The sequence below is a fragment of the Rhinolophus ferrumequinum genome, chromosome 14, assembly GCF_004115265.2.
Source record: "Rhinolophus ferrumequinum isolate MPI-CBG mRhiFer1 chromosome 14, mRhiFer1_v1.p, whole genome shotgun sequence".
Lineage (NCBI taxonomy): Eukaryota > Metazoa > Chordata > Mammalia > Chiroptera > Rhinolophidae > Rhinolophus > Rhinolophus ferrumequinum.
Window position 1 is genome coordinate 38,807,719 of NC_046297.1, and position 24,931 is coordinate 38,832,649.

General features: G+C 36.0%; 1 protein-coding gene across 1 annotated transcript in view; it reads left to right on the top strand.

Moving 5' to 3' along the window:
- CPQ (carboxypeptidase Q) overlaps window positions 1-24,931 on the top strand; it is a 598,544-nt gene that overhangs the window by 287,680 nt on the left and 285,933 nt on the right. Inside the window, exon 4 of the mRNA XM_033126896.1 lies at window positions 16,606-16,813. Within this exon, the coding sequence (XP_032982787.1) occupies window positions 16,606-16,813 (208 nt within the window). The remainder of the gene's footprint in view (window positions 1-16,605; window positions 16,814-24,931) is intronic.

Consider the following 24,931-nt stretch of genomic DNA (forward strand, 5'->3'; position numbering starts at 1 on the left):
GAGCAGAAAATAAATTTTATTCTTGGCTGATAGTTTTTCTTTCTTTCTACACTTTGAATACATCATGCTACTCCCTTCTGGCCTGCAAAGTTTCTGCTGAAAAATTTGCCATTAGTCTTATGGGGGTTCCCTTGTACATAACAAGTTGTTTTTCTCTTGCTGCTTTTAAGATTCTCTCTTTGTCTTTAATTTTTTACAGTTTAATTATAATGTGTTCTAGTGTGGGTCTCTTTGAATTTATCTTCTACAGAGCAACTCTCTGGGCTTCCAGGATCTTCTTCAAGCCAAAATGAAAAGATGCTAATTAGTTACAAGAAAACATATGAAAGTATAAATCTCACTGGTAAAGGTAAATATATTAAATTTAGAAGACTTCAGTGTTGTAATAGTGGTGGGCAAATCACTTACAAGTCTAGTTAAATAAAGTTTACAAGGCAAAAAGTAGTAAAAATAACTATCAATAAAATAATTGGTTAATGGATACACAGGTAAAAAGATGTGAATTGTGACATCAAAAACAAAATTGGGACCAGGAAATGTAGAGCTTTAGTATGTGCTTGAAGTTAAGCTATTATTAGATTAAAATAGAGTGTTACCAATATAATATGTTTTATGTAAGCCTCATGGTAGCCAGAAAACAAAAACTTACAGTGGACACACAAAATATAGCAAGGATTCTAAGCATACAACTACTGAAAATCATCAAATTATAAAGGAAGAAAGGAACAAAGGAATTACAAAACAGCTAGAAAATAATCCACAAAATGGCCATAATAAGTCTGTACCTATCAATAATTACTTTAAATGTAAATGGACTAAAGTCTCCAATCAAAAGACATAAAGTAGCTGAATGGATTAAAAAAAGAAAAATGAAAAATAAGACCAAACTATATACTGCCTACAACAGACTCACTTTAGCTTTAAGGACAAGCACGGACTGAAAGTTAAGGGGTAGAAAAACATATTCCACATAAATGGAAACCAAAAGAAACGAGAAGTAGCACTACTAATATCAGACAAAATAGACTTTAAGCCAAAGACTATAATAAGAGACAAAGAGAGTCATTATATAATCATAAAGGGACCAATCCAGCAAGAAGATATAACATTTGTAAATATTTATGCACACAACATAGAAGCACATACATAGATAGAGCAACTATTAACAATCCTGAAAGGAGAAATAAGTACATGAAAAGGTGCCAACAGGTACATGAAAAGCACTAATCATCGGGGAAATACACATCAAAATCTCAATGAGATGCCACTTTCACACCTGTTCGAATGGCTATCATCAAACAGAGAAGAGATAAGTATTGGTGAGGATGTGGAGAAAGGGAATCCTTATTCACTGTTGGTGGGAACATAAATTGGTGCAGTCACTATGGATAACAGTATGGAGTTTCCTCAAAAAATTAAAATGCCTTTCATATGATCCAGCAATCCCACTTCTAGTTATATATCCAAAGGAAATGAAAACAGTGTATTGAAGAAATATCTGCACTCCCTTGCTCATTGCAGAATTATTCACAAAAACCAAAACATGGAAACAAACTGTGTGTCTGTCAACAGATGAAGATGAATGAATAAAAATATTTAGGTACACACACACACACACACACACACACACACACACGACTTTTATTCAGCCATGAGAAAGAAGGAAATCATGTCATTTACAACAACATTAATGGACCTTGAGGGCATTCTGCTAAGCGAAATAAGCCAGAGAGAGAAAGACAAATACTACATGGTATCACTTACATATACAATCTTAAAGAAAAGAAAAAGCTTAATTGATAAGAGAAAGTGATTGTCAGGGTCTGGATGGGTGAGGGTGTTTGGGAATAAGGAGAGATTGGTAACAGTTTTCAAATAAATGTTCAGCTGTAAGATAAATAAGGTCTGAGGATCTAATTAATGTATAGCATGGTGACTATAATTGATAGCACTGTATTTTATAATTGAAATTTGCTGAGAGTAGAACTTAAATGTTCTCACCAAAATAAAGAAAGAAAGAAAAAGATAAATATAAGGTGTGGATTAAATAGATGGGGGAATCCTTTCACAATGTACGAGTATATCAAATCATCATCTCAATGTACCTTAAACATCTTAAAATTTTATGTCAATTATATCTCAATAAAGCTGAAATTAAAGAAACCTTTATTTTTTAATGAATGGAATCTTAGGGGCTATTTGTTATCACAATATAACTTAGCCTATCTTGACTAATACACTGATCATGTGTTTAGATTGGGAATCTGGTTTAGACCTGGTGATCATCAAGAGGGTTCATGTTTACTTCATTTTTATGAATTATGTGCAGGTCAGTGTACACACCTTCAGATTATCAAACAATTGGGGAACATTTTCCCCTACACATGTGTTTTCAAAGTGTTACTTTAGCTGACTTCAGGCATGTGTGTTCAATAATTCAGATCACATATAAATATTAGCATTCATACCTTCATTCTCACAATATTTGATTAGCCTTGTCCATATTTTTATGTTGCTCAGGAAAATATCACTAACAACTTTAAGATAAATATTTTCTTAAGTCTAAATTTTGTAGTTGAATGAGAAAGGTCAAAAATAAAATTCTGTCATTTCCCCTGCCATCTAAATGTATTTCTATTATTGTATATTTCCTTCTATTCTTTGTTCATGAAACTTTATATTACTTATCACAGTTTACATAGAACTTGGCGTTTTCTCTATATCAAAAATTTTCATGTTGTTTTATAGACTTCATAATTAACATTTTAATAACTTCAAAATATTCCATTGAAATTGAACACCATAATTTATATTGCAATTTCCTTATTACTGAGCTTTTGGGTTGATGCTATTTTTAAAAAGAAATTCTGTTGGAATAAATAATTTTAAACAAATACGATGAACATACACATTATTGTGTTAATACATTCCAAGTGTAAACACATATTCTAGCACATTAGCCATTGATGCAAACATGTCTGATACTTCTCTTTTGAAATTGTCTTTAAATCCAATTGATTAGGCACACATTAAAAAGCAGAATTATTATTTTATAACATACCTTGTTTTGGACCCCAAACCATTAATTTATTTTGTTCATAATATTTTGGCTATTTCCCAAAATCAGTTCTAATTTTAAATTACCAAATTTTGCCTCCATTTAGACCATTTGGAAGACTGCCAAATGCTCAGAAGGCAATTGTAGAGAAAAAAGTTCCAAAAATGTTTAGAGCAATGGGCAATTATTGCTATAACTCTGCAGCCTCCCACAGTGACAACTTTGGAGGGATAACACTCCTTTTGTTGTATGAGTTTGAATAGGTTTGTCACTATATTCATTAAAGCTATACGTCTATAATCATGCTTTGCATAAGACTAATAGTGTTCCAAGTAAATGTTGGTTCCTTGAGAGCAGGGACCGATTCTTTCACAGCACCTCTACTTGTATCTGCACATAACACGTAACTGTCTTTATTTGTGCTTGAGTCTCTAGAAATGAATACTGTGTTAAGAATGCATTTCTTCTATTGACCTATCTTTGAGTAAACCCTTTCTTCTGGTGAAGGCTTGAACTCTCCAAAACTCGAGACCAACAATATCCACATCACCTGAGAATTTGCTAAAAACATGTATTCCCTGGTCCCATCCTGAACCTACTGAATCAAAAATTCTGGATATTGGGTTCAGAGATCTGTATTTCAGCAAGGCCTCGTGTGATTTTGACACATAATACATAATCAATAAATAGTAAAGTTTGCCTGGGGAGAAACTAAAAATAAAGTTCAAGGAAATACTATGATGAGAGAAAGTTGGTCTCAAAGACACAGATTAGTAAAACTCAATAAATATTTTCTGACCACGTATTATGGATCAGAAATTTTAACACTGGGTACAGAAAAGCAAAAAAGGTGATGTCTTTGTTCTCATGGAGCTGACGGTCTAGAAGAGATAAAGATGTGCACTGGGCATAAAATGTGTAAATAAATGCAATGCTCTGTGAAACTTCAATGTAGAAGTACATGCCAAATATGGGTGGTGATGATGGTAATTATCATTTATATGAGGTCTGAAAATTAAGTTTGCAAACTCATCCTAGAAAAAGTGCTACATACCTCATTGCTGAATATCACTACAGTCACCTTCGAAGTACTCCCCTTGGGAAGCTATACCCTGACCCCAGCGCCTAGTCCACCCTTCAAAGCAATTTTGGAACTCTTTTTCTGAATGGCCATCAGAGCTGTCATCGTATTACTCTTGATGTCCTGAATGTCATCAAAATGTCTTCCTTTCAATATTTATTTTATCATTGGGTAAAGATAGAAGTCATTGGGGGGCCAGATCAGGTGTGTAGGGAGGGTGTTCCAATACAGTTATTTGTTTATTGGCTAAAAACTCCCTCACAGACAGTGCCATGTGAGCTGGTGCATTGTCATGATGCAAGAGCCATGAATTGGTGGCGAAAAGTTCAGGTCATCTAACTTTTTCATGCAGCCTTTTGAGCACTCCCAAATAGTAATTTTGGTTAACTGTTTATCCAGTTGGTACAAATTCATGAATAATCCCTGTGATATCAAAAAAGGTTAGCAACATCATTGCAACAGTTCGTGAACCTAATTGTCAGACCTTGTAAGCCACATGTTATCTGTCAGGCATAGTACAAGTGCTTTCCATTACAGTATATCATTTCGTTCAGTCTTCGCATCAGAAGGAATATATTAATAAAAGAGTAAAAGATGCTGTATGGCTTGAATTTGTTCCCTTGAGCTTGGCAAGAATGAAAGCTTGGTCTCAGAGCTCACTATTTCTTTCCCAGAGCCCTGGAGCTATTTACGAACTCTGTGTTTGTTAGTCCACTACAGAAATGGGTATACGGGCATCTATCTCCGAAGTGATACACAGATTAAATAAAGTAATGTATAAAATTGCCTAGCTCAGTATATGTCTTAATATTAAACAATATTAACAATATTAATACAATATGTATTAATATTTGTTGCTATTAACAGTAATCATCATCACCTCCATTATCAAGATCATCTTCATTGTTACTAGCAGGGTGAGTGGCAATATAATATAGATTCTATACAGGTTAAGAGAATGGACTGAAGTGAGACTTCCAGCGGTTAATTCTGGCTTTGTCAGCTTCTAGCTGTTAGACCATGGGTTTGGCCTCTCTGTGTTTCAATTTCCTCATCTGTAAAGCAGGGACAGTAAGAATCTGGCAAAGAAATTAATGCATGTAAAACACTCAGAACACTGCCAGCCCTGTGAAAAATGCTCAGTAAGTCAAGCTATTATTATTATTAATTTCTTTGGAATGTTACATGGACTACTCTTTCAGGGTTTAACCTCTCTTTCTGGTGCGTTGTGATTCTGATGGAAGGGTTTATGCTTTCGAAGTCCATGGAACAAGAATATCACCTTTCCTCAAATCTGTAGGGTTCAAAGCTCCACCACTTATTTGAGTAAAGGCCTTTCCGTGGCGCCTAAAAATAAGGGGGAAAAGCTGATATCAAGGTAAAGCTTGAAAAAGCCAAAGAGGAAAATTTTAAATCAAAGTGTAGGGCATCCACTTTTATTTCATGGAAATGTATTATTTAAGCAAACTTACTGATAATAATGCACAGATGCTGTTTGTAGACATTATTGTCCTCCTCTGAAGCAACTGAGTGCTGATTTCCTAGCTATGCCAGCAGTCTTTTCAGAATTAATTCTGTGCCCCTCTATATCATTGTGGGACAGAGATCTCATATATGACTTTTCTGAAGATTAGAAGACTAAAACATGGACACGTTGCGTCAGAGGCTGAGAAGGTGTACACAAATGTGAATGAATAGTTAAAACACTGCCAGATGTACAGGAAGAGTCCTTGAACACAAATGAAATTGACATCAAGAAAATATTAGCTTTGTAATTCTGCCTAGATGGCATATGGATGGACTGGCACTACAGAAAGATTCAATTGTAAGTATTTCATGTAATTGATGGTGGAAAAAAAGTTTCAACAGATATTTTTCAATTAATTTGCCACGGGTGCTCAAATGCACGTGACCTAGAATTTCATGGGTTCAAATTGCTGCTGTTAGAGCTTCAGGCTTTGCTTCCAGGTTATTTTACGTGCTGTGGCACTGACTTTTAAGAATTTAACTCTGTTTATTGGTAATGCTGCAGGTCACATGATTATAGTCTTACAGGATGACTATAGTTTCTCAAAGAATCAAATGAATATTAGCTCAATTTACATCACTCCAAATTCATGTTCAGTCTTTACCTTGTGCACACTGTTATTTTAACTTTACATTATTTTGTTTTAACTTAACATTATTTCATCTCCATGTTTCCATATATTGCTATTGGCTATTTACTTGTCATGCAATTCTTTAATTTTCTTGCTAACTCTCCCAAAGTCCTCTGCTGGATTGTTTCTAGAATTTCATATTTATACCCAGAAATGCAGGGAACATCTTAAATTGTTTGTTTCTTATTTTATAATATTGCTAAGGAGTTTGTTCTCCAAAGCAGAATAACCAAAGTAAGATTTCTTATAGTTCTTGCTACGTATTGAGAGATCACACTCTAGAAATATCAAACTAATTTATAGTACCATCAGCGGGGGATATATGCATACTTTCCCCCACAGTTTACACAATATTGGATTTTCTTTAATTTATGTATGTAATGGCTTTCCAAAATAAATTTAGCATCAAATTTACCATCTTAACCATTTGAAGTGTACAGTTCGGTGGTATTTAATTCATTCATAATGTTACGCAACCATCAGAACCATCCATCTCCATAACTCTTCATCTTATAAAACTGAAACTCTATATCCATTAAACAATATCTCCTTATTTCCCCCTCCACCAACCCCTGAAAACCACCATTCTACCTTTTATATCTATGATTTTGACTACTCATATAAGTGGAATCACACGGTATTTGTTTTTGTGATTGCCTTATTTCACTTAGCTTAACACTCTTAATGTTCATCTATGTTGTAGCATGTGTCAGAATTTCCTTTCTTTTTAGGCTAAATAATATTACATTGTATTTGTATATCACATTTTGCTTATCCATTCACCTATTAACAAACACTAAGATGAATGATGAACACATTTTAGCTATTGTGAATAATGTTGCAATGAACATGGATGTACAAATACCTCTTTGAGACCCTGTTTTAATGATTTGGGCTATGTGCCCTGAAATAAAATTGCCAGATATATGGTAATTCTATTTTTAAGTTTCTGAGGAATCACCATACTGTTTTCCAAAGAGGCTGTACCATTCTATGTTCCCAGCAACAGTGCACTAGTGTTGCAGTTTTTCCATGTCTTTGCCAATACTTGTTATTTTCTGGTTTTTGATAGTAGACATTCTAATTGGTGTGAGGTGGTACCTCATTGTAATTGGTTGGCATTTTCCTAATAATTAGTGATACTGAGCATCTTTTCATGTGATTATTAACCATTTGTATATCTTTGTTGAAATGTCTATTGAAGTCCTTTGCCCATCTTTGAATTGGGTTGTTTGGTTTGTTGCATTTTTGTAGTTCTCTATTCTGGATATTAATCTCTTGTCAGATATAATTTGCAAACATTTTCTTCTATTCTGCCTATTGCCTTTTTGATTGTTGGTGTTGTCTTTTTATGCACACAATTTTCTAATATTCATGAAGTCTAATTTGTCTTTTTTTCTTTTGTTGTCTGTATCTTTGGTATTATGTCTAAGAAATCATTTCCAAATTCAATGTCATGAAGTTTTTCTCTGTTTTCTTCTAAAAGTTTTATAGTTTTAGGTCTTCAATTTAAGTCTTGGATCAATTTCAGTTAATTTTTATGTGTGATATTAGTTAACTTCATTCTTTGCATGTGGAAATCTAGTTTTCCTAGCACCATTTGTTAAAAAGCCTGCCCTTTACCCATTTAATGGTCTTTGCACTCTTATCAAAAATCTTATCAAAAAATATGTGAGTGTTCATTTCTAGGCTCTCTATTCTATTCCATTGGTCTATATGCCTGTCTTTATGCAAGTGTAACACTGCTTTGATTGTGGTTGTTTTGCAGTAAATTTTCAAATCAGGAATTGTGAGTCTTCCAACTTTGTTTTTCTTCTTTAAGATAGTTTTGGCTTTTCAGAGTCTCTTGAGATGCCACATAAATTTTAGGATGGGTTTTTCTATTTTTGCAAAGAATATCCTTGGAATTTTGATAGGTATTGCATTCAATCTGCAGATCTCTTTGGGTAATAGTATTGACATCTTAACAATAGTAAGTCTTCTAATCTGTGAACATGGAATGTGTTTCCACTTATTTATGTTTTCTTTAATTGCTTTTAACAATGTTTTGTAGTTTTCATTGTAAAATTCTTTCACCTCCTTTGTTAAGTCCTAAGTGTTTTATTCTTTTTGATGTTATTGCAAGTGGAATTGTTTTTGTAATTTCCTTTTAGATTGTTCACTGTGTATAGAAATGCAACTGATTTTTTTTTTATTGACTTTATGTCCTGCTACTTCTCTGAATTCATTTATTAGTTTTTACTTTTTCACCAGTGAGAATAATGTTTGCTATATGATGTTTGGGTTTTTCATATGTGGCTTTTTTTTTTCATATATGGCTTTATTTATGTTGAGGTAGTTTACTTGTATTCCTACTTTGTTTTTGTCATGAAAGGGTCTTGAAATTTTTCACATATTTTTCTTCAGTAGTTAAATTGATCACATGGCTTTTTTCCCTTCATTCTGTTCATGTGGTATATTACATTGATTCATTTTTGTATGCTGAACCATTCTTGAATCCGAGGAATAAATCTAACTTGGCCATGCTATATAATCCTTTTAATGCACTACTGAGTTTTTTGTTTGTTTTTTTTTTTGTTGTTTTTTGCATGTATTGATTTCTTTCATCAATGTTCATAAAGTATAGTGATCTGTAGTTTTCTTTTCTTGTAGTGTCTTTCCCTGGCTTTGGTATCAGGGTAATGCTGACTTCATAGAATGAGTTAGAAAGTATTCCCTCCTCTTCAGTTGTAAAAAGTTTGAGAATGGTTTGTGGTATTCTTTAAATGTTTGGTAGAGTCACCATTGAAGCCATTAGCTCCAGAGATTTTATTCATTGGGAGATTTTTGATTACTAATTCAATTTCCCAGCTAGTTATAGATGTATTCAGATTTTCTATTTCTTCATTGTTTAGTCTTATTAGGTTTTACGCTTCTAGAAAATTTTTCATTTTTTCTAGATTATCCAATTTGTTAGCATATTATTGTTCATAATACTCTCTTATGATTCCTTTTATTTCTGTGGCATCGGTAAAATCCCCACAGTCTGACTTCAGTAATTTAAATCTTCTCTGTTTATATCTTAGTCCATCTAGTTAAAAGTTTGTCAGTTCTGTTGATCTTTTCAAGGAACAAACTTTTGGTTTCATTAACTTTCTCTGTTGCTTTTCTATTCTCTGTTTCAGTTAACTTTGCTGTAATAATTATTTCCTTCCTTCCAGTTTAGTTTGTTTTTCTGTTTCTAGTCCATTAAGTTGTAAAGTTAGATAGTTGATTTGAGATTTTCCCTGTTTTTTAATGTAAGCATTTATAGCTATAAATTTCCCCCTTAACACTACGTTTGCTGTGTTTCATAAGTTTCGGTATGTTGTGTTTTTGTCTTTATTCCTCTCTACATATGTTATAATTTCCCCTGTGATTTCTTTTTTGATCCAATGGTTGTTTGAGAGTATGCTGTTTATTTTCCATAAATTTGTGAATTTTCAAGTTTGCTTTCTGCTATTTATTTCTAACTTTGTTTTGTTGTGGTAAGGGAAGATATTTTGTGTAACACATATTTTTAAAAACCTATTGAGAGTTACTTCATGTCCTAACATATTGTCTATTCTGGAAAACATTCCATGTGCACTTGAGAAGTATGTGTATATTGTTATTGAATAGAGTGTTCTATATATGTCTGTCAGATCTAGTTGGGTTATTGTGTGAAGTCCTCTGTTTCCTTGCTTATCTTCTTCTGTCTGATTCTTCTATTCATTATTGATAGTTGACTATTGAAGTCTCAACTTATTACTGTAGAACGGTTTCTACATTCAATTCTGTCATTTTTTGCTTTATATATTGAACGTCTGTCATTAGGTATATAAATGTTTATTATTGTTGTATCTTGCTGTATCAATACTTTTTAAAAATAATGTTCTTTTCTGTATCTTGTAACCTTTTTTTATTTAAAGTCTATTTTACCTGACACTAGTATAGTCACCACTGGTTCTCTTATGGTTACTATTTGCATGGAATATCTTTTTCCATTCTTTCACTTTCAATATGTTTGTGTCTTTGGCTTTAAAATGAATCTCTTGCAGATAGTACATACTTGGATCATTTAAAAAATCCACTCTGTCTTTTGATTAGAGGGTTTAATCCATTTACATTTAAAGTAATTATTGATAAGTAAGGATGTACTTCTGTCATTTTGCTGTTTGTTTTCTTTATTCTTTTTAGCTTTTAGACAGAGACTAACTATTCTTTTTAGTTTAGACAGAGACAGCAGCATGTTTAAAGGTTCTATGTTAGTTAAGGGAAAGGCATCTTCTAAGAATGGTAAGAAGTCAGCGTGGGTGGAGTATATTTGGGTTTATGCGGGGAGAGTGGTAGGAGATGAAAAACAATAAAAAAATAAATTTACAAATATTTTTATGTACTGTATTTAGATTTGAAACTCACTTTCTTGCTGTAGAAAGATCTCTGTATTGGATGGGCTGGAAATGCTATTGCTAGCATTGTTTTAATAAGCTATATTGGGACAGTTACAAACTGTATTTTTATCTTGGTCCTTAAAGGACAGTGAATCAACATTTTACAAAATGTATTTTTCAGATAAATCTATGAGAAGATAAAAATGTTACATGAAAAAGAGTTCTATGGTGAATTAAGTTTGGGAAATGCTTAGTCAAGCATATTTCTTAACTATTTGACTTATCAGAGCTTACCATAGGCTGATGTGCTCATGACTTCTCAAAATGGCACAATAGTGCCCAATGTTTCACAACTTCATTTAAGCATGATATCTTCTCCCCTCTTTACAAGGCGTCTGAGGCCTAATATTCTGTGGAACACACATTGAAAGCATGGTTCTATTGTTTCTCTTTCAGTACTTAGCTATTGCTTCTTTTTAAAAATATTTTCTTCGTGTCAAGGAAGAAAACCATAGTTTTTACAGAATTTTAATCATTCATGTGTCTTTATTTTGTTACCCCTCAGATAAAGTATCCTGTCTGGTTCATTTAGGCTGTTATAATAAAAATACCATAGCCTGGGTGACTTATAAACAACAAACACTTATTTCTCACAGTTCTGGATACTGGGAAGTCCAAGATCAAGGTGCTGGCAGATTTTATGTCTGTTGAGAACTTGTTTTGTAAACTGCTGTCTTTTCATGGTAGCCCCACATGGTGGAAGTGTGAGGGATCTCTCTAGGGTTTTTTTTATAAGGGCACAAATCCTACTCAAGAGGGCTCTGCTTTCATGACCGAATCACTTTCTGAAGGCCCCACCTCCTACCCTCACCTTAGGGGTTAGGACTCCAACGTATGAATTGGGTTGGGGGGCAGCGGGTGATAGCGGTGTGGTGAACATACACATTCAATTTATACCTAGTGCCATGTTTCGTATGTTCAGTTCTGTTCTAACAGAAGGATGTTTGGGCTCTGAAGTTAATGAGAAATGGCATAATTGAACAGAGTTCATAATAGAAATTTAGTATATTTTTCAGTGGAAAGACAGTGATGGGGTTACATGATATTTAAATACCTTTCAGTCCAGTTAATGAGAATTGTTTTGCATTGGGGCTTAAACTGAGAACAATATTCAGTGGTTAATGTTACCGTCTTCATTTAAAAAATGATTTTAATGTTCTTCCATATCTCTGTTATCATCTTTATTAGATAAATTATCCATTTTAACAAATTTATATCCCAAATTAAGTTTTCATCTTGCTTAATACATAAACACATCTTTCTTTTAAAAATTGTAAAGATTAGAGGAGAAAATAAGGAATAAAAACAAATTAAAATGAAATAAGTGTAAGCTAGCAGAAATTGTAACTTATACAGAAGAGCGAAATCAAAAAGGGATAAAGATACCAAATATATTTTGTGATGTTTACTTTAGGTTACAAAATATATAATAATAACAAACACTGATATTTATGTAGTATTTTTTTAGATGAGAAAATACTAAGTATAAATTTTTTTTAGCTATTTTAATTCTTTTTTATATTTATTTCACAGACAGTTGCCTCTTTATATCTTTCAACCTTCTTCACACTATTGTGTTTTAGAGAAAAAAAGCCAAAAGTCCTTCCTGCATGCTGTGGATGTTAAAAATCACAGAGTTTTATTCCTCTAAGCATTTTGACCGTCTTCCTTTCTCACACTCCTGTCGAGATGGCTCGGTCCCTCTATTTTGGAAGAAGGTATATCTGATACTATGCTTGTAATAGTCTACTTACTGAGATCTATAGGTGAAGGTAAGGTATTAAATATGTTGGTTGAGTTTTGTTCAGGTAGAGTCTTTCATTATGGAATAGAATTCAAGAATTTGACTTTTTCCTGTCTCTTCTGCTATTTCAACTGAATCATAGAAACTGGGAATGAAATTTAGTCCTACTTTTTCTCTCTTGATCAGGTTTTTTTTTTCCCACCTGTGGGAATTGGAAATATCTGAGTGTTTTCCTTTTGTGAAATTATGATGTAAATGAATCCTTTTGCTTTTGTTTTGTTAATGACAGTATAAATGTGTGCGATAAATTTACTCTTAAAGAGGTAGATCTAAAAGAATTAAAGTCAATTTTAATTTTTCTGGGAGTTATTTTCAAACTGATTTTTAAAGCAAACAAACCTTTCTAATAAACAGAATAAGTGGTCTTTTAACCTTACTAATAAAGAAGTTAAGAAAAAACCCTCATAGAAATAAGACTATAACTTCAAAAACTCATAATTCTTACAACAATTCCCACCTCCCGATAAATGATTTGCAAATATTTTCTCCTCTTCTATGGATTGTTTTTTTCACTTTGGTGATGTCTTTTGAAATACAAAAGTTTACAGTTTTGATGTTTCAATTTATCTATTTTTTTCTTTTGTTGCATATGATTTTGGCGATATATCTAGGAAGGAATTTCTTTATCCAAGGTCATGAAGTTTTATAGTTTAACTCTTATATTTAGGTCTGTGAATTATTTAGGTTCAGTTTGAATTAATTTTTGTATATGCTGTAATGTAGGAGTAAACCTTTATTCTTTTGCATGTGGATATCTGGTTGGCCCCAGCAACATGTGTTGAAAATATTTTTCTACCCCATTGAACTTTATTGACACTCTTGTTGAAAATAATTGATCATTCGTATAAAGGTTTATTTCTACACTCTCAGTTTTATTCTATTGATCAACATGGCTATTCTTATACCAGTATCACACTCTGTTGATTACTATAGAATTGTAATAAGTTTTGATATTTGGAAGTGTGAGTCAGCCAACTTTGTTTTTGATTGATTTTTGCATGTCAAACGTTGCATTTCTGGGATAAATCTCACTTTGTCATGGTGAATAACCCTTTTCATATGTTCATATGTTGCAGGTTTCAGTTTGCTTGTATTTTGTTAAGGACTTTTTGTGTTTATATTCATAAGAGATGTTGGTCTATTGTTTTCTTGTGATGTCTTTTGTCTGGTTTTGATATCAGCAGTAGTGGCCTTGTAGAATGAGTTGGTAAGTGTTCCCTCCTCTTGTATTTTGTGGAAAACTTTCTGAAGAATTGGTATTAATCTTTAAGTGTGCTTATTTTGATTATTTGTGGCTTCCTTTATAGTTTACCTTTTGCTATTGTTAAAATGCAGGTGGGGCTTGTCAGTGGTGGCAGGAAGGTAGTATTTATGCTAATCATTCCCTGTAGGACAATTGACAGTGAAAGTGCAAGACTCCAAATAAAACTGTCAAATCTTCATTCTGCCCACTTCTACTAAACAGTGCTGGATACTCCACCACTGGGTAACATGCTTAATTGCAGAAACAAATTATAAGGCTTTTATATCTTAAATTCAGAATCACAGTTGGAAGATGCCTTTCAATAACATTTTCCTTATTGGAGCCATGGGTACATGCCTGGCTCACTGTCCTCACTTTAAGAACTCTTGCCTGTAACTTATTAGTACATATTTGTTTAGAAAAATTATTTAAAGAGACTATTAAGAAGTGTTATACTGACCTCCTCTTGAGTAAGAGAGTCTGAGAACAAGGAGAGTTTGTTGAATCTTAGACATCACGTAAGGTAATATGAATAATAAATATTTAGATTGTCTTTCTACATGTTTTAAAGTACTTTTGGTCATTAATCACTCAACCAACTCTGGGAAAAATTAGCACTGAAGAAATAATAACAACTAATGTTTACTAAATAATTACTATGTGCCAATCACTGTTTTAAATCCTTTACATATACTATCTCTTTTATTCCTCATAGTAGTCAATGCTAATGTTATTCTCTACTTTACAGATGTGGAAAGTCAGAAACAGAGAAGTAATCTAAGCTTGGTGTCATACAGATAGAGAATGGTAGAGCCAGGATTTGACCTAGGTTAAGTGACTCCATAGCCTGCCCTGAACCAGAAGTTAGATTAGGCACATTCCAGAGCAGGGGTTTAGATTCAGGGTTTCTGTATTAAAATTTTTGAGTTTATAAGTCATTTGTCTCTCTCTTAATGAAGAATAACATGTTCAGTAAACATTTAATAAATATTCATAAAAGGTGTACTCAGATGGTACTAAGGACTTGAGATTAGACAGTCTCTGCAGGATTTATGTAATAAGCAAATTAACAAAATAAAGTTTTAGCACTTATTGAGTGCTTACTGTGTTCCAGGGTAAGTGATTTACTTGTATAAATTAATTGAATCTGTAAAATGACTCTATGGAATAGTTATTACTGTTATTATCACCTCAATTTATAGGTATAACTTGTCCAACGTCAATTAGCAATAAGTGGCAAAGCCCAGATTTGAACCCAGACAATTTTGATCCTGAGTCTGTTCATAATCATTTTGCTCTGCAGTTTTCTACTAAGGACTCACCTAACATATGGTCACAACAATACAATCACATCAAGCAAGCAACAATAATAATGGTCATTGTGTTTATGCATGTGGAGGTTGGAGTCACTTCTATAGAAGAGAAATGTGTTGTGGCTGAAAGGAGAAAAACTTTCCTGTAAATATGAGACAATTTGAAACAAATATAGAAATATGATAAGGAAAATTAATTTTAAAAGGGAAGCTATTAGCTTGTGTCTTGGCAGAAGATGGGGCTAGACCGATAGGCTGTGTGCACAATCAGAAACTGTGCCTGCATGTTTCTTAGGAAGCTGAGGGTTCGGAGTTGCACCAAAAGGGTTAAAAGGGACAGTTTCAAAGAGCAATTTTAGAAATTGAGTTTGATAAACTCAATTAGCACATGGAGGTTGAATCAACAGTAGATTAATATAAACTTCAATTATAAATGTTTCTAGTAATGTAAGAAGCATCTGGAAAGTAGTAGGAAAAGAGTTGACAAGTTGGGGTAATATTTCTCCTTTAGTGCCAAAATTTTTATAACTTTCTTTTTCTTATAGTATAGTACAATGAGGGACCTGGATTTATTCAGCACTTTTCTTTATGGGAACACAAACATTTTCCATTGTCCTACAGTTTTTCTGCAGAGTGTTCTACCACCATTTCAAGGCTACATATTTGGACCTCTGTGTTTGAGTGGGAAGAGAGTATACCCAGAGCCAGTTAGTGACCAGAGAGCTGGGTCCATCTGGGCCAGCTTTCTTCCAGATGTGTATGCTTATGATCTGCAGACTTGATGGACTTCAGAGCTCCCTTTGTCTTCTTGAACCAACGTGTTCACCTCTTGGTCATAAATGCACTCTTAATGTTCCCCCAAGTTTGAGGCAAACTTTAAAGGATCATCCAAATTATCAAAATAGATTTCATGCAATAGTTTCAATATGATGATTATTTTTTTAATTAAAGTTTATTGGGGTGACAATTGTTAGTAAAGTTACATAGATTTCAGGTGTACAATTCTGTATTACATCATCTATAAATCCCATTGTATGTTCACGCCCCAGAGTCAGTTCTCCTTCCATCACCATATATTTGATTCCCATCTACCACCCGCCTCCCCCCTTACCTACTGGTAACCACTAAACTATTGTCTGTGTCTATGAGTTTTTGTTTCTCATTTGTTTGTCTTGTTCTTTTGTTGTTTTTGGTTTATATACCACATATCAGTGAAATCATATGGTTCTCTGCTTTCTCTCTGACTTATTTTGCTTAGCATTATAATCTCAAGATCCATCCATGTTGTCATATGATGATTATTAATTGAACTTTCCAAGTTGTTTTTACCAAAAAGAAAAGTTACATTCATATCAAAAGCGAATAAAACAAAATTGCCTGCTTGTCCTCATATGTGAACAAGTTCAGTGGAAGTCAAATGTCAAATACAGACACTTCAATAAGCACTTGTGGTTTATTTCTACTTTTAAGGTAACCTGGTGGCTTATTTTCTCAAGTCCTCACACAGGTGTTCAGGAATACCAGGATGGTGTGCCAAAGATCCCAACAGCCTGTGTTACAGTGGAAGATGCAGAAATGATATCAAGAATGGTTTCTCGTGGGAGCCGAATTGTCATTCAGCTGAAGATGGGGGCAAAGAACTACCCAGATGTTGACTCCTTCAACACTGTAGCAGAGATCATTGGTAGCAAGTATCCGGAGCAGGTGAGTGAATGAGGCGATAGGTTGTCTAGGAATAGGGAGTGTGGTCAAGAGAGAACATGAGTCTGCAGAGATGGTCCTTGTGGACTCAACAATGGCAGACACTCCAAATATATTTTTTCCCATCAAAAGTTTGAGTATATTGATTGAAGAAAAGTGGGACTAATTCAAGTGTGGAATGGGGTTCCATGGTGTAGAAATTCAACCTTTGAAGAGCTGAGGACAATATTTGTATATATGTGCTGTATTTATTCCATTTGGAGCCAGCTCCGCATTTAAGATTATACCAATAGCTAAGATTGTACTAATCGTTATTGTGCTTATTATGTGAATTATCTTATTTGATCCTTTCAAAGCTCAGTGAAGTAGCATCTATTTTCTTTTATAGGTGAGGAAACTAGCGTAGAGGGAAACTCACTTGCCTAAGGTCCACACAACCAGTAAGTGGCTGAGAAGGTACCCAAACCCAGGACCTTATGAATAGTAAACTGAGCTTTAAACCACAGTTTATGTGCAATTTCCAGAGACTTTTTTTTTAGACAAGTTTGAAAATCAAATAGTCCTAGAGGCAGGTCTAGCTGAAGGTTAAATAATTTTGGCAAGTTACTTATTTTCTGAGTCTCAGAGAGAACATATCTGCAAGAAAAGAGATGGTATTTATAACTAACAGGATTATTATGGGGACTACATTAGATAATGCAAATCAAATAGCCTAGTATAGTGATGACACATCACAGGCGCTCACTGAATGTGAGTTTACTTCATATGACATTAAGTGTACAAAAAACAGTTTTTATAAGGTTTCTGGTGAAAATTTACATTCTAAGTAGTTATTGAAATTCTGAAAATAGCTTAATATTATTTTAAACTTATTACATAAAATAGCTTATTTCAATAAGTTAAAATAAAGTTATTCAGGAATTTCAGACTTATATTTTGTTTAAGGAGATCAATGAGAGGGAGATAAAAGCAAATAGTGCTGGAGTTTGGTGATGGAGAAACAAACCTTCTGCACATGTCTTGACTCAGGACCTTTCCAATACTTGTTTTATGTTTACGGCCCTTTTCTCCTTTTCCAAATTACCTGCTTCCAGGACCTGGGCATGCATGCATCAACCTTGGAGTGGTAGTTACAGGGATAATGGAAAAGCAAGATGTCAGTAGGCCCATAGGGAATCAGATAGCTTCAGATATTGAGAAAACAAACAAACAAGCCCAGGCCCCTGCCCCTTTAGGAAACTGATAAGAACAAAAGAGCTAAGAGTCTATATTCCAGGTACTGAATAGTCAGACACCTTGAAGTGTAGTCTTCTTCAGGCAGTAGTTCCAGGATAAAGTGTTACCGTTTTTGGGTTGCTAGTCCAGGATGGGAGGGGTTAGGATTATATATTATCCGTTGTCTGGGTGAGCAGGCAGTTTCTCGCCCCAAGGGTGTGTGGCAGGGTGAGTGTGAGTCACTGGGAGCCTTGTCAGAGGCAGTGGGTGGTATCTGGTCTGAGGCTAAAGCACTGAGGCAGAGGCATCCTCAGGACTGCAGCAGCCAGAGGGCCCAGACAGCTTCTGAGGGCTGCTGGTGTCTTCCTGCTGGGAACCCGTGGGTCTGCTCCTTAGCCCAGCCTGATTATTAAAAAATAATTAGCTTTACTGAGGTATAATGTACATAATGTAAACTTACCAAATTTAAGTGTACAATTTGATGAGTTTTGGAAAATGTATAGTTATTTCACCGCTTACCGCAATCGTAATCTAGACTGTTTCCATCACCCCAGACTTTCCCTTGTGCCCCTTTGCAGTCTATCTCTTCCTTCATTCTCCAACCCCCTGGTAACTGCTGATCTGCTTTCTGGAGCTATAGTTTTTTCTTCTCTAGAATTTAATATAACTGGAATCATAGAATGTGTAGACTTTTGTGTTTGGCTTTTTGACTCACTGTAATGCTTTTTTGAGGTTTATCCATGTTGTGTCAGTTGTTCATTCCTTACAGTGCTAAGTAATATTTCACTATACGTATACACCACAATTTATTTATTCAACAGTTGTTGGACATTTGGGTGGTTTCTAGTTTTTGACTATTATGAATAAAGCTCAGTGAATATTCTAGTGCAAGCCTCTCTGTGGACATATGTGTTCATTTCTCTTTGGATAAATGACTAGGAATGAAATTGCTGGGCTAGCGTGAATTTTAAACACTGATCTCTGTCAAGATGCTTCAATCTCTATTCTGTGGCAGTAGCACCTTCTTGAGGTTGGGAGAGTCCAGAGGGGTCCTAGGACTGAGGATTAAACTTTTACCTCTACCATAGTGTTACATAGCATTACAAAAGTTGGGCATAAATACCTTGTTACCAAGATGTAAACAGTAGAAGATTAACGAAAGTTCTCTCACAATGAAGTGACAGCATTACGTCCGGAGAGGAATATAGATGAGTACAGTGAAATGAAGTCTGTGTGGCTGTGTTTTGGGGGGAATCTGTCTTACAGCCTACCTGGAACCACAAGGGAGTTCCATACGGTGAAGGGATGAGGCAAGCATGTGTTCCCACTCTAGGTGTTAGGTGACTTAATGAACTGAGTGAGCACGCTCCATCCCTCATAAATGCCATGTCTCCTGTGCAGCCCCCTGTAGTAACCCTCCCCTCATCCCAACACTTTATGCCATTATTATGGTGTCATCTCCCACCAGACCTTGCAAATACCCTGAGCAGATGTTCTGTTTATTTCTGTTCCTTTTTTCGTTTTTCAGTAATTCCTGTCCCAGGGCTTCGCATGCAGAAGCTTCTGAACACATTTTGTTAAGGAAAATGAAGAGAGGAAGTAAAGGAGAGGATGGTTGTAGGATTTTCTTTATCTTGATTCTCTTTAAGTCTAGAAGTTTTCCTGCCCATTTAGAACACTGATTGTCCATTGGCATGTTGGACATGGCCCCTAAATGCAGCTCTGTATGTCCAACACTGAACACCTCAACTCCTTCATACCTGACTCCTCACCTTAATTACTAGTCTCTGTTAAGGGAACCACAACTACCTATCAGCACAGTTAGGAAACTTCTAATTGTATTTCATTCTGTCCTCTTTAATCACTGTCCTACAGCCAGGTACTACATCCTATTTAGTCCACTTTCAGCGGAACTAAAAAAATATATATATTAAAAAAAAAAAAAAACCTGTTACATCCTTGCCTTTACTGCTATTATTGTCCTAATTCGGGCCCTTGCTATTTCCCTCCTGATTATTTTTCTTCTGATCTCCCCTGCTTCTGTATTTTTGCAGGGCATCTCAGAGTTATCTTTTAAAACACTGATCTCCACATAGTGTTCCCCTGCTGTCAAGCCCCTTCTCCTGTTTCCTATAGGATAAAATTTATGATAGAGTAAGAAAAAGTCAAGAACCATATGACTTCACTGCTATGTGGTATATAAAATTGAAAGCAACAAAGGAACAAGACAAATTAAGAAACAAGAACTCAGACGTCATAGGAATGGCGGCAGCGAGGCGCACTTTCTGAGTTCTCCTCCGGATCTTATTACAAACGGGACCTATAACCCATCAAAGAACTCTTTGCTCATCACACAGAACAGTTAAGAGACTCGTGGATTACTTGAAGCTAAGGATTACTTGAAGATGCGCTAATTGGGCGAGCAGGGGAAGGAAGGAAGGGAGCAGAGTGAAAACTCCCGGCCCGCGGCAGCATCCTGGCCCCCGGCGGAGTCCCAGCCGGGGCAGCAGCGAAAACCGCGGTGGCACCCGCAGTTCCATGCACGCAAGGGATCCCAGGGCGGAACAGAGAGCACAGAGACCACGAGGTGGGCTCTTTCCCTGCGTCCCACGGCTGATTTCTCCCGCCGGGAGGGCAGCCAGTGGGCCCTAGGGCGGACAAAGAACACAGACTCCATACCTGGGCCCACCCCCGCCCCCAGCTCTTCCAATCCTACCCCCGCCCTTCCAGAGACTTAAACTGGTCCTTGAACTGAGGAGTAGTGTCAGATTACAGAGGAGCCTTAATGCTCAGGCTCTGGGAAGCCTGACAGGCAGCCCTGACCCAGGGAAGAGGCCGGGAAGAGTGTGATTTTGGCTGGGCTAGGAGAGAAGAGACTCCTCCACCCCCAGCCAGCACCTTTTCTGGCCTACGGGAAGAGGGTGACGCGCGGCTGGGCTGGTAGAGAGAAGACCCCTCTATCCCCAGCCCCCTCCCTTTCTGGCCTGCCTAGGGCAGGGCAAGTACAACTGCCGAGACTCTCCCAGGGATCAGCAGTAAGGCAGACACAGCTCTGGGCTTTCAGCAGCTCAGAAATCTCCCGCCCACAACCCCCATACACATACACACTGAAGAAGTGCCCTAAGACTCAGGAGTACGGGACACGGGGCTGGTGGTGCTAGTCTCAGTGTGCATATGTGCAGGCAAGGGCAGAAACTGTACTGACTTTGTAAAAACTATCATCCAGACCCCTCAGGCCCACGCATTTAAATCTACAGCCCCAAAGTCACTCTGGGCACCAGGTGACCGGCTCTGCCTGCACAATAAGCAGGGGGCTCTTTGGTACAACAGAGGACAACCTGGACATTACTTGGTGGGCTTAAGCCAAGACTGGCACTGCTTTTTGTTTTGCTTTGTTTTGTTTTGTTTTGCTTTGTCTTTATATCTTTGATATCTTTGCCTGTGTCGAGTGGGGATTATCGGGTGTTTTTACATGTGAATGTATTTGATTTTTTTCTTTGTTGTTGTTGTTGCTGTTGTGCTTGGTGATTTGCTTTGTTCTGAAACTGCCCTACCAGGGCCCAGCTTAACAGGCACAAGATTCAACATATCCAGAGGCCAACTCCAGACCAAACCAGAGTACTACCAGGTTTGACCTACAGGTCATACACCCAGAGGGAATTCTCTGCAGGAACTAGAGCCCATAGAGGCCAAACCACATTTAAGTGGTCAACCTCCACGCATCAGAATGCCCTGCGGTGGGCAGAGCCAAGTGTCACAACGAGTCAGCCTAGGAGTTAACCCAACCTACTCACAAGCAAAAAGCAATTAAAGATCTTCTTGAACAGGACAATATACACAACTCAAGAGTCACCTTTGGAGCACACGCAGAGGAGAAGAACGAAGTAGTGCAAGTCAAATATAAAGGACACATACTACATAAGATAACCTAGCAAGAACTAAGAACTCTAGGGGATCTACCTAATACATCAAAGCAAACACAGAGAGTCAGCCAGAATGGGGAAACAAAGATACACGTCTTTGGGACAAAGAAGAAACCTCCATAACTGGAACCAAATGAAGCAGAGGTAACCAATCTTTCAGAGACAGAGTTCAGAACACTGGTGACAAGAATGTTTAAGGAGCTTAGAGAAGACATAAAGAAGGATGTAGAAATCATAACGAACAACCAGTTAGAACTAAAGAACACAATTACCGAAATTAAGAACTCACTTGAAGGAATTACCAGCAGGTTAGATGAAGCAGAGGATCGAATCAGCGACTTAGAAGGCAAGGTAGCAGAGATCACCCAAACGGAACAACAGAAAGAAAAAAGAATAAAAAACAATGAGGATGGCTTAAGAGACCTCTGGTATAACATCAAGCGCAACAACATGCGCATCATAGGAATACCAGAAGGGGAATAGAGGATGCCAGGGATTGAGAACATATTTGAAGTAATAATGTCCGAAAACTTCCCCAACCTGATGAAGGAAACCAACATACAAGCCCAGGAAGTGCAGAGAGTTCCAACCAGGATTAACCCAAACAGGTCCACACCAAGACACATTATAGTTAAAATGGCAAAGCTTAAAGACAAAGAGAGAATCCTAAAAGCAGCAAGAGAAAGACAGAGGGTTACATACAAGGGAACTCTCATAAGACTATCAAGTGATTTTTCTACAGAAACATTGAAGGCCAGGAAGGAATGGCAGGAGATACTCAAAGTGATGGAAAACAAAGGCCTACAACCTAGAGTGCTTTATCCAGCAAGGCTATCATTTAAAGTTGATGGAGAGATAAAGAGCTTTCCAGAAAAAAAATAAGCTAAAGGAATTTATTACCACCAAGCCAGCATTGCAAGAAATACTAAAAGGACTTCTGTTAATAGAAGAAAGATCAAAACAACCTAACTACAAATTTAAAAATGGCAATAACTATGTACCTATCAATAATCACTTTAAATGTAAATGGATTAAATGCTCCAATCAAGAGACATAGGGTGGCTGACTGGATAAGAAAGCAAGACGCTTGTATATGTTGTATACAAGAGACTCACCTCAGAACAAAAGACTCACACAGGCTGAAAGTGAAGGGTTGGAGTAAGATATTTCATGCAAATGGGAACGAGAAAAAAGCTGGAGTTGCAATCCTTATATCTGACAAAATAGACTTTAAAATGAAGAACATATTAAAAGATAAAGATGGGCACTATATAATAATAAAGGGATCGATCCGACAAGAGGACATAACCCTAGTAAACATCTATGCACCCAACATAGGAGCACCTAAATATATAAAACAGGTACTGACTGACATAAAGACAGAGATCAACAGTAACACTATCATAGTAGGGGACTTCAACACACCTCTGACAACAAGGGACAGGTCTTCCAGACAGACAATCAATATGGAAACAACAGCCTTAAATGATACATTGGACCACTTGGATTTAATCGATATTTTCAGAACATTTCACCCCAATGCTGCAAAATACACGTTTTTCTCAAGAGCACATGGAACATTTTCCAAGATAGACCATATGTTAGGCCACAAAACAAGTCTTGATAAATTTAGGAAAATTGAAATCATACCAATTGTCTTCTCTGATCACAATGCTATGAAATTAGAAATGAACTACAGGAAAAAAACTGGAAGACACACCAATTCATGGAGGCTGAATAACTTATTACTAAATAATGAATGGGTCAAGCAGGAGATCAAGGAAAAAAATCAAAAGATATCTCGAGACAAACGAAAATGAAAACACGACGACCCAAAATTTATGGGATGCCGCGAAAGCAGTCCTAAGAGGGAAATTCATAGCTTTGCAAGCCTACCTAAAGAAACAAGAAACAGCACTAATCAACAGTTTATCTTCACACTTAAGGGATCTGGAAAAAGAACAGCAAAATAAGCCCAAAGGGAGCACAAGGAAGGAGATAATAAAGATCAGAGCAGAAATAAATGAAATAGAAACCAGAAGAACAATACAAAAGATCAATGAATCCAAGAGTTGGTTCTTAGAGAAGATAAACAAAATTGACAAACCTTTAGCCAGAATCATTAAAAAAAAAAGAGAGAGGACCCAAATTAATAACATCAGAAATGAAAGAGGAGAAGTGACAACGGACACCGCAGAAATACAAAAAGTTTTAAGAAGTTACTATGAGCAACTATATGCCAACAAATTTGACAATCTGGAAGAAATGGACAATTTTCTAGAGGCGTACAACCTTCCAAGGCTAACTGAAAAAGAAACAGAAAACCTGAATAGACTGATTACCACCAGGGAAATTGAATCAGTAATCAACAATCTACCAACAAACAAGAGCCCTGGACCAGATGGCTTTACAGGTGAATTTTACAAAACATTCAAAAAAGAATTATCACCTATTCTCCTCAAGCTCTTCCAAAAAATCCAGAAGGAGGGAAGACTCCCAAACACTTTTTACGAAGCCACTATCACCCTGATCCCAAAATCAGACAAAGACACCACAAAAAAAGAAAACTACAGGCCGATATCTCTAATGAATATAGATGCAAAAATCCTCAACAAAATATTAGCGAACAGAATTCAACAATACATTTAAAAGATCATACACCATGATCAAGTGGGATTCATCCCTGGTATGCAAGGGTGGTTCAACATCCGCAAATCAATTAATGTGATACACCACATTAACAAAATGAAAAATAAAAATCACATGATCATATCAATAGATGCAGAAAAAGCATTTGATAAAATCCAACAGCCATTTATGATAAAAACCCTTAAGAAAGTGGGAATAAAGGGATCATATCTCAACATAATAAAGGCCATATATGACAAACCCAGAGCTAACATCATACTCAATGGGGAAAAGCTAAAACCATTCCCCCTAAGATCAGGAACAAGGCAAGGTTGCCCACTATCTCCGCTTCTAT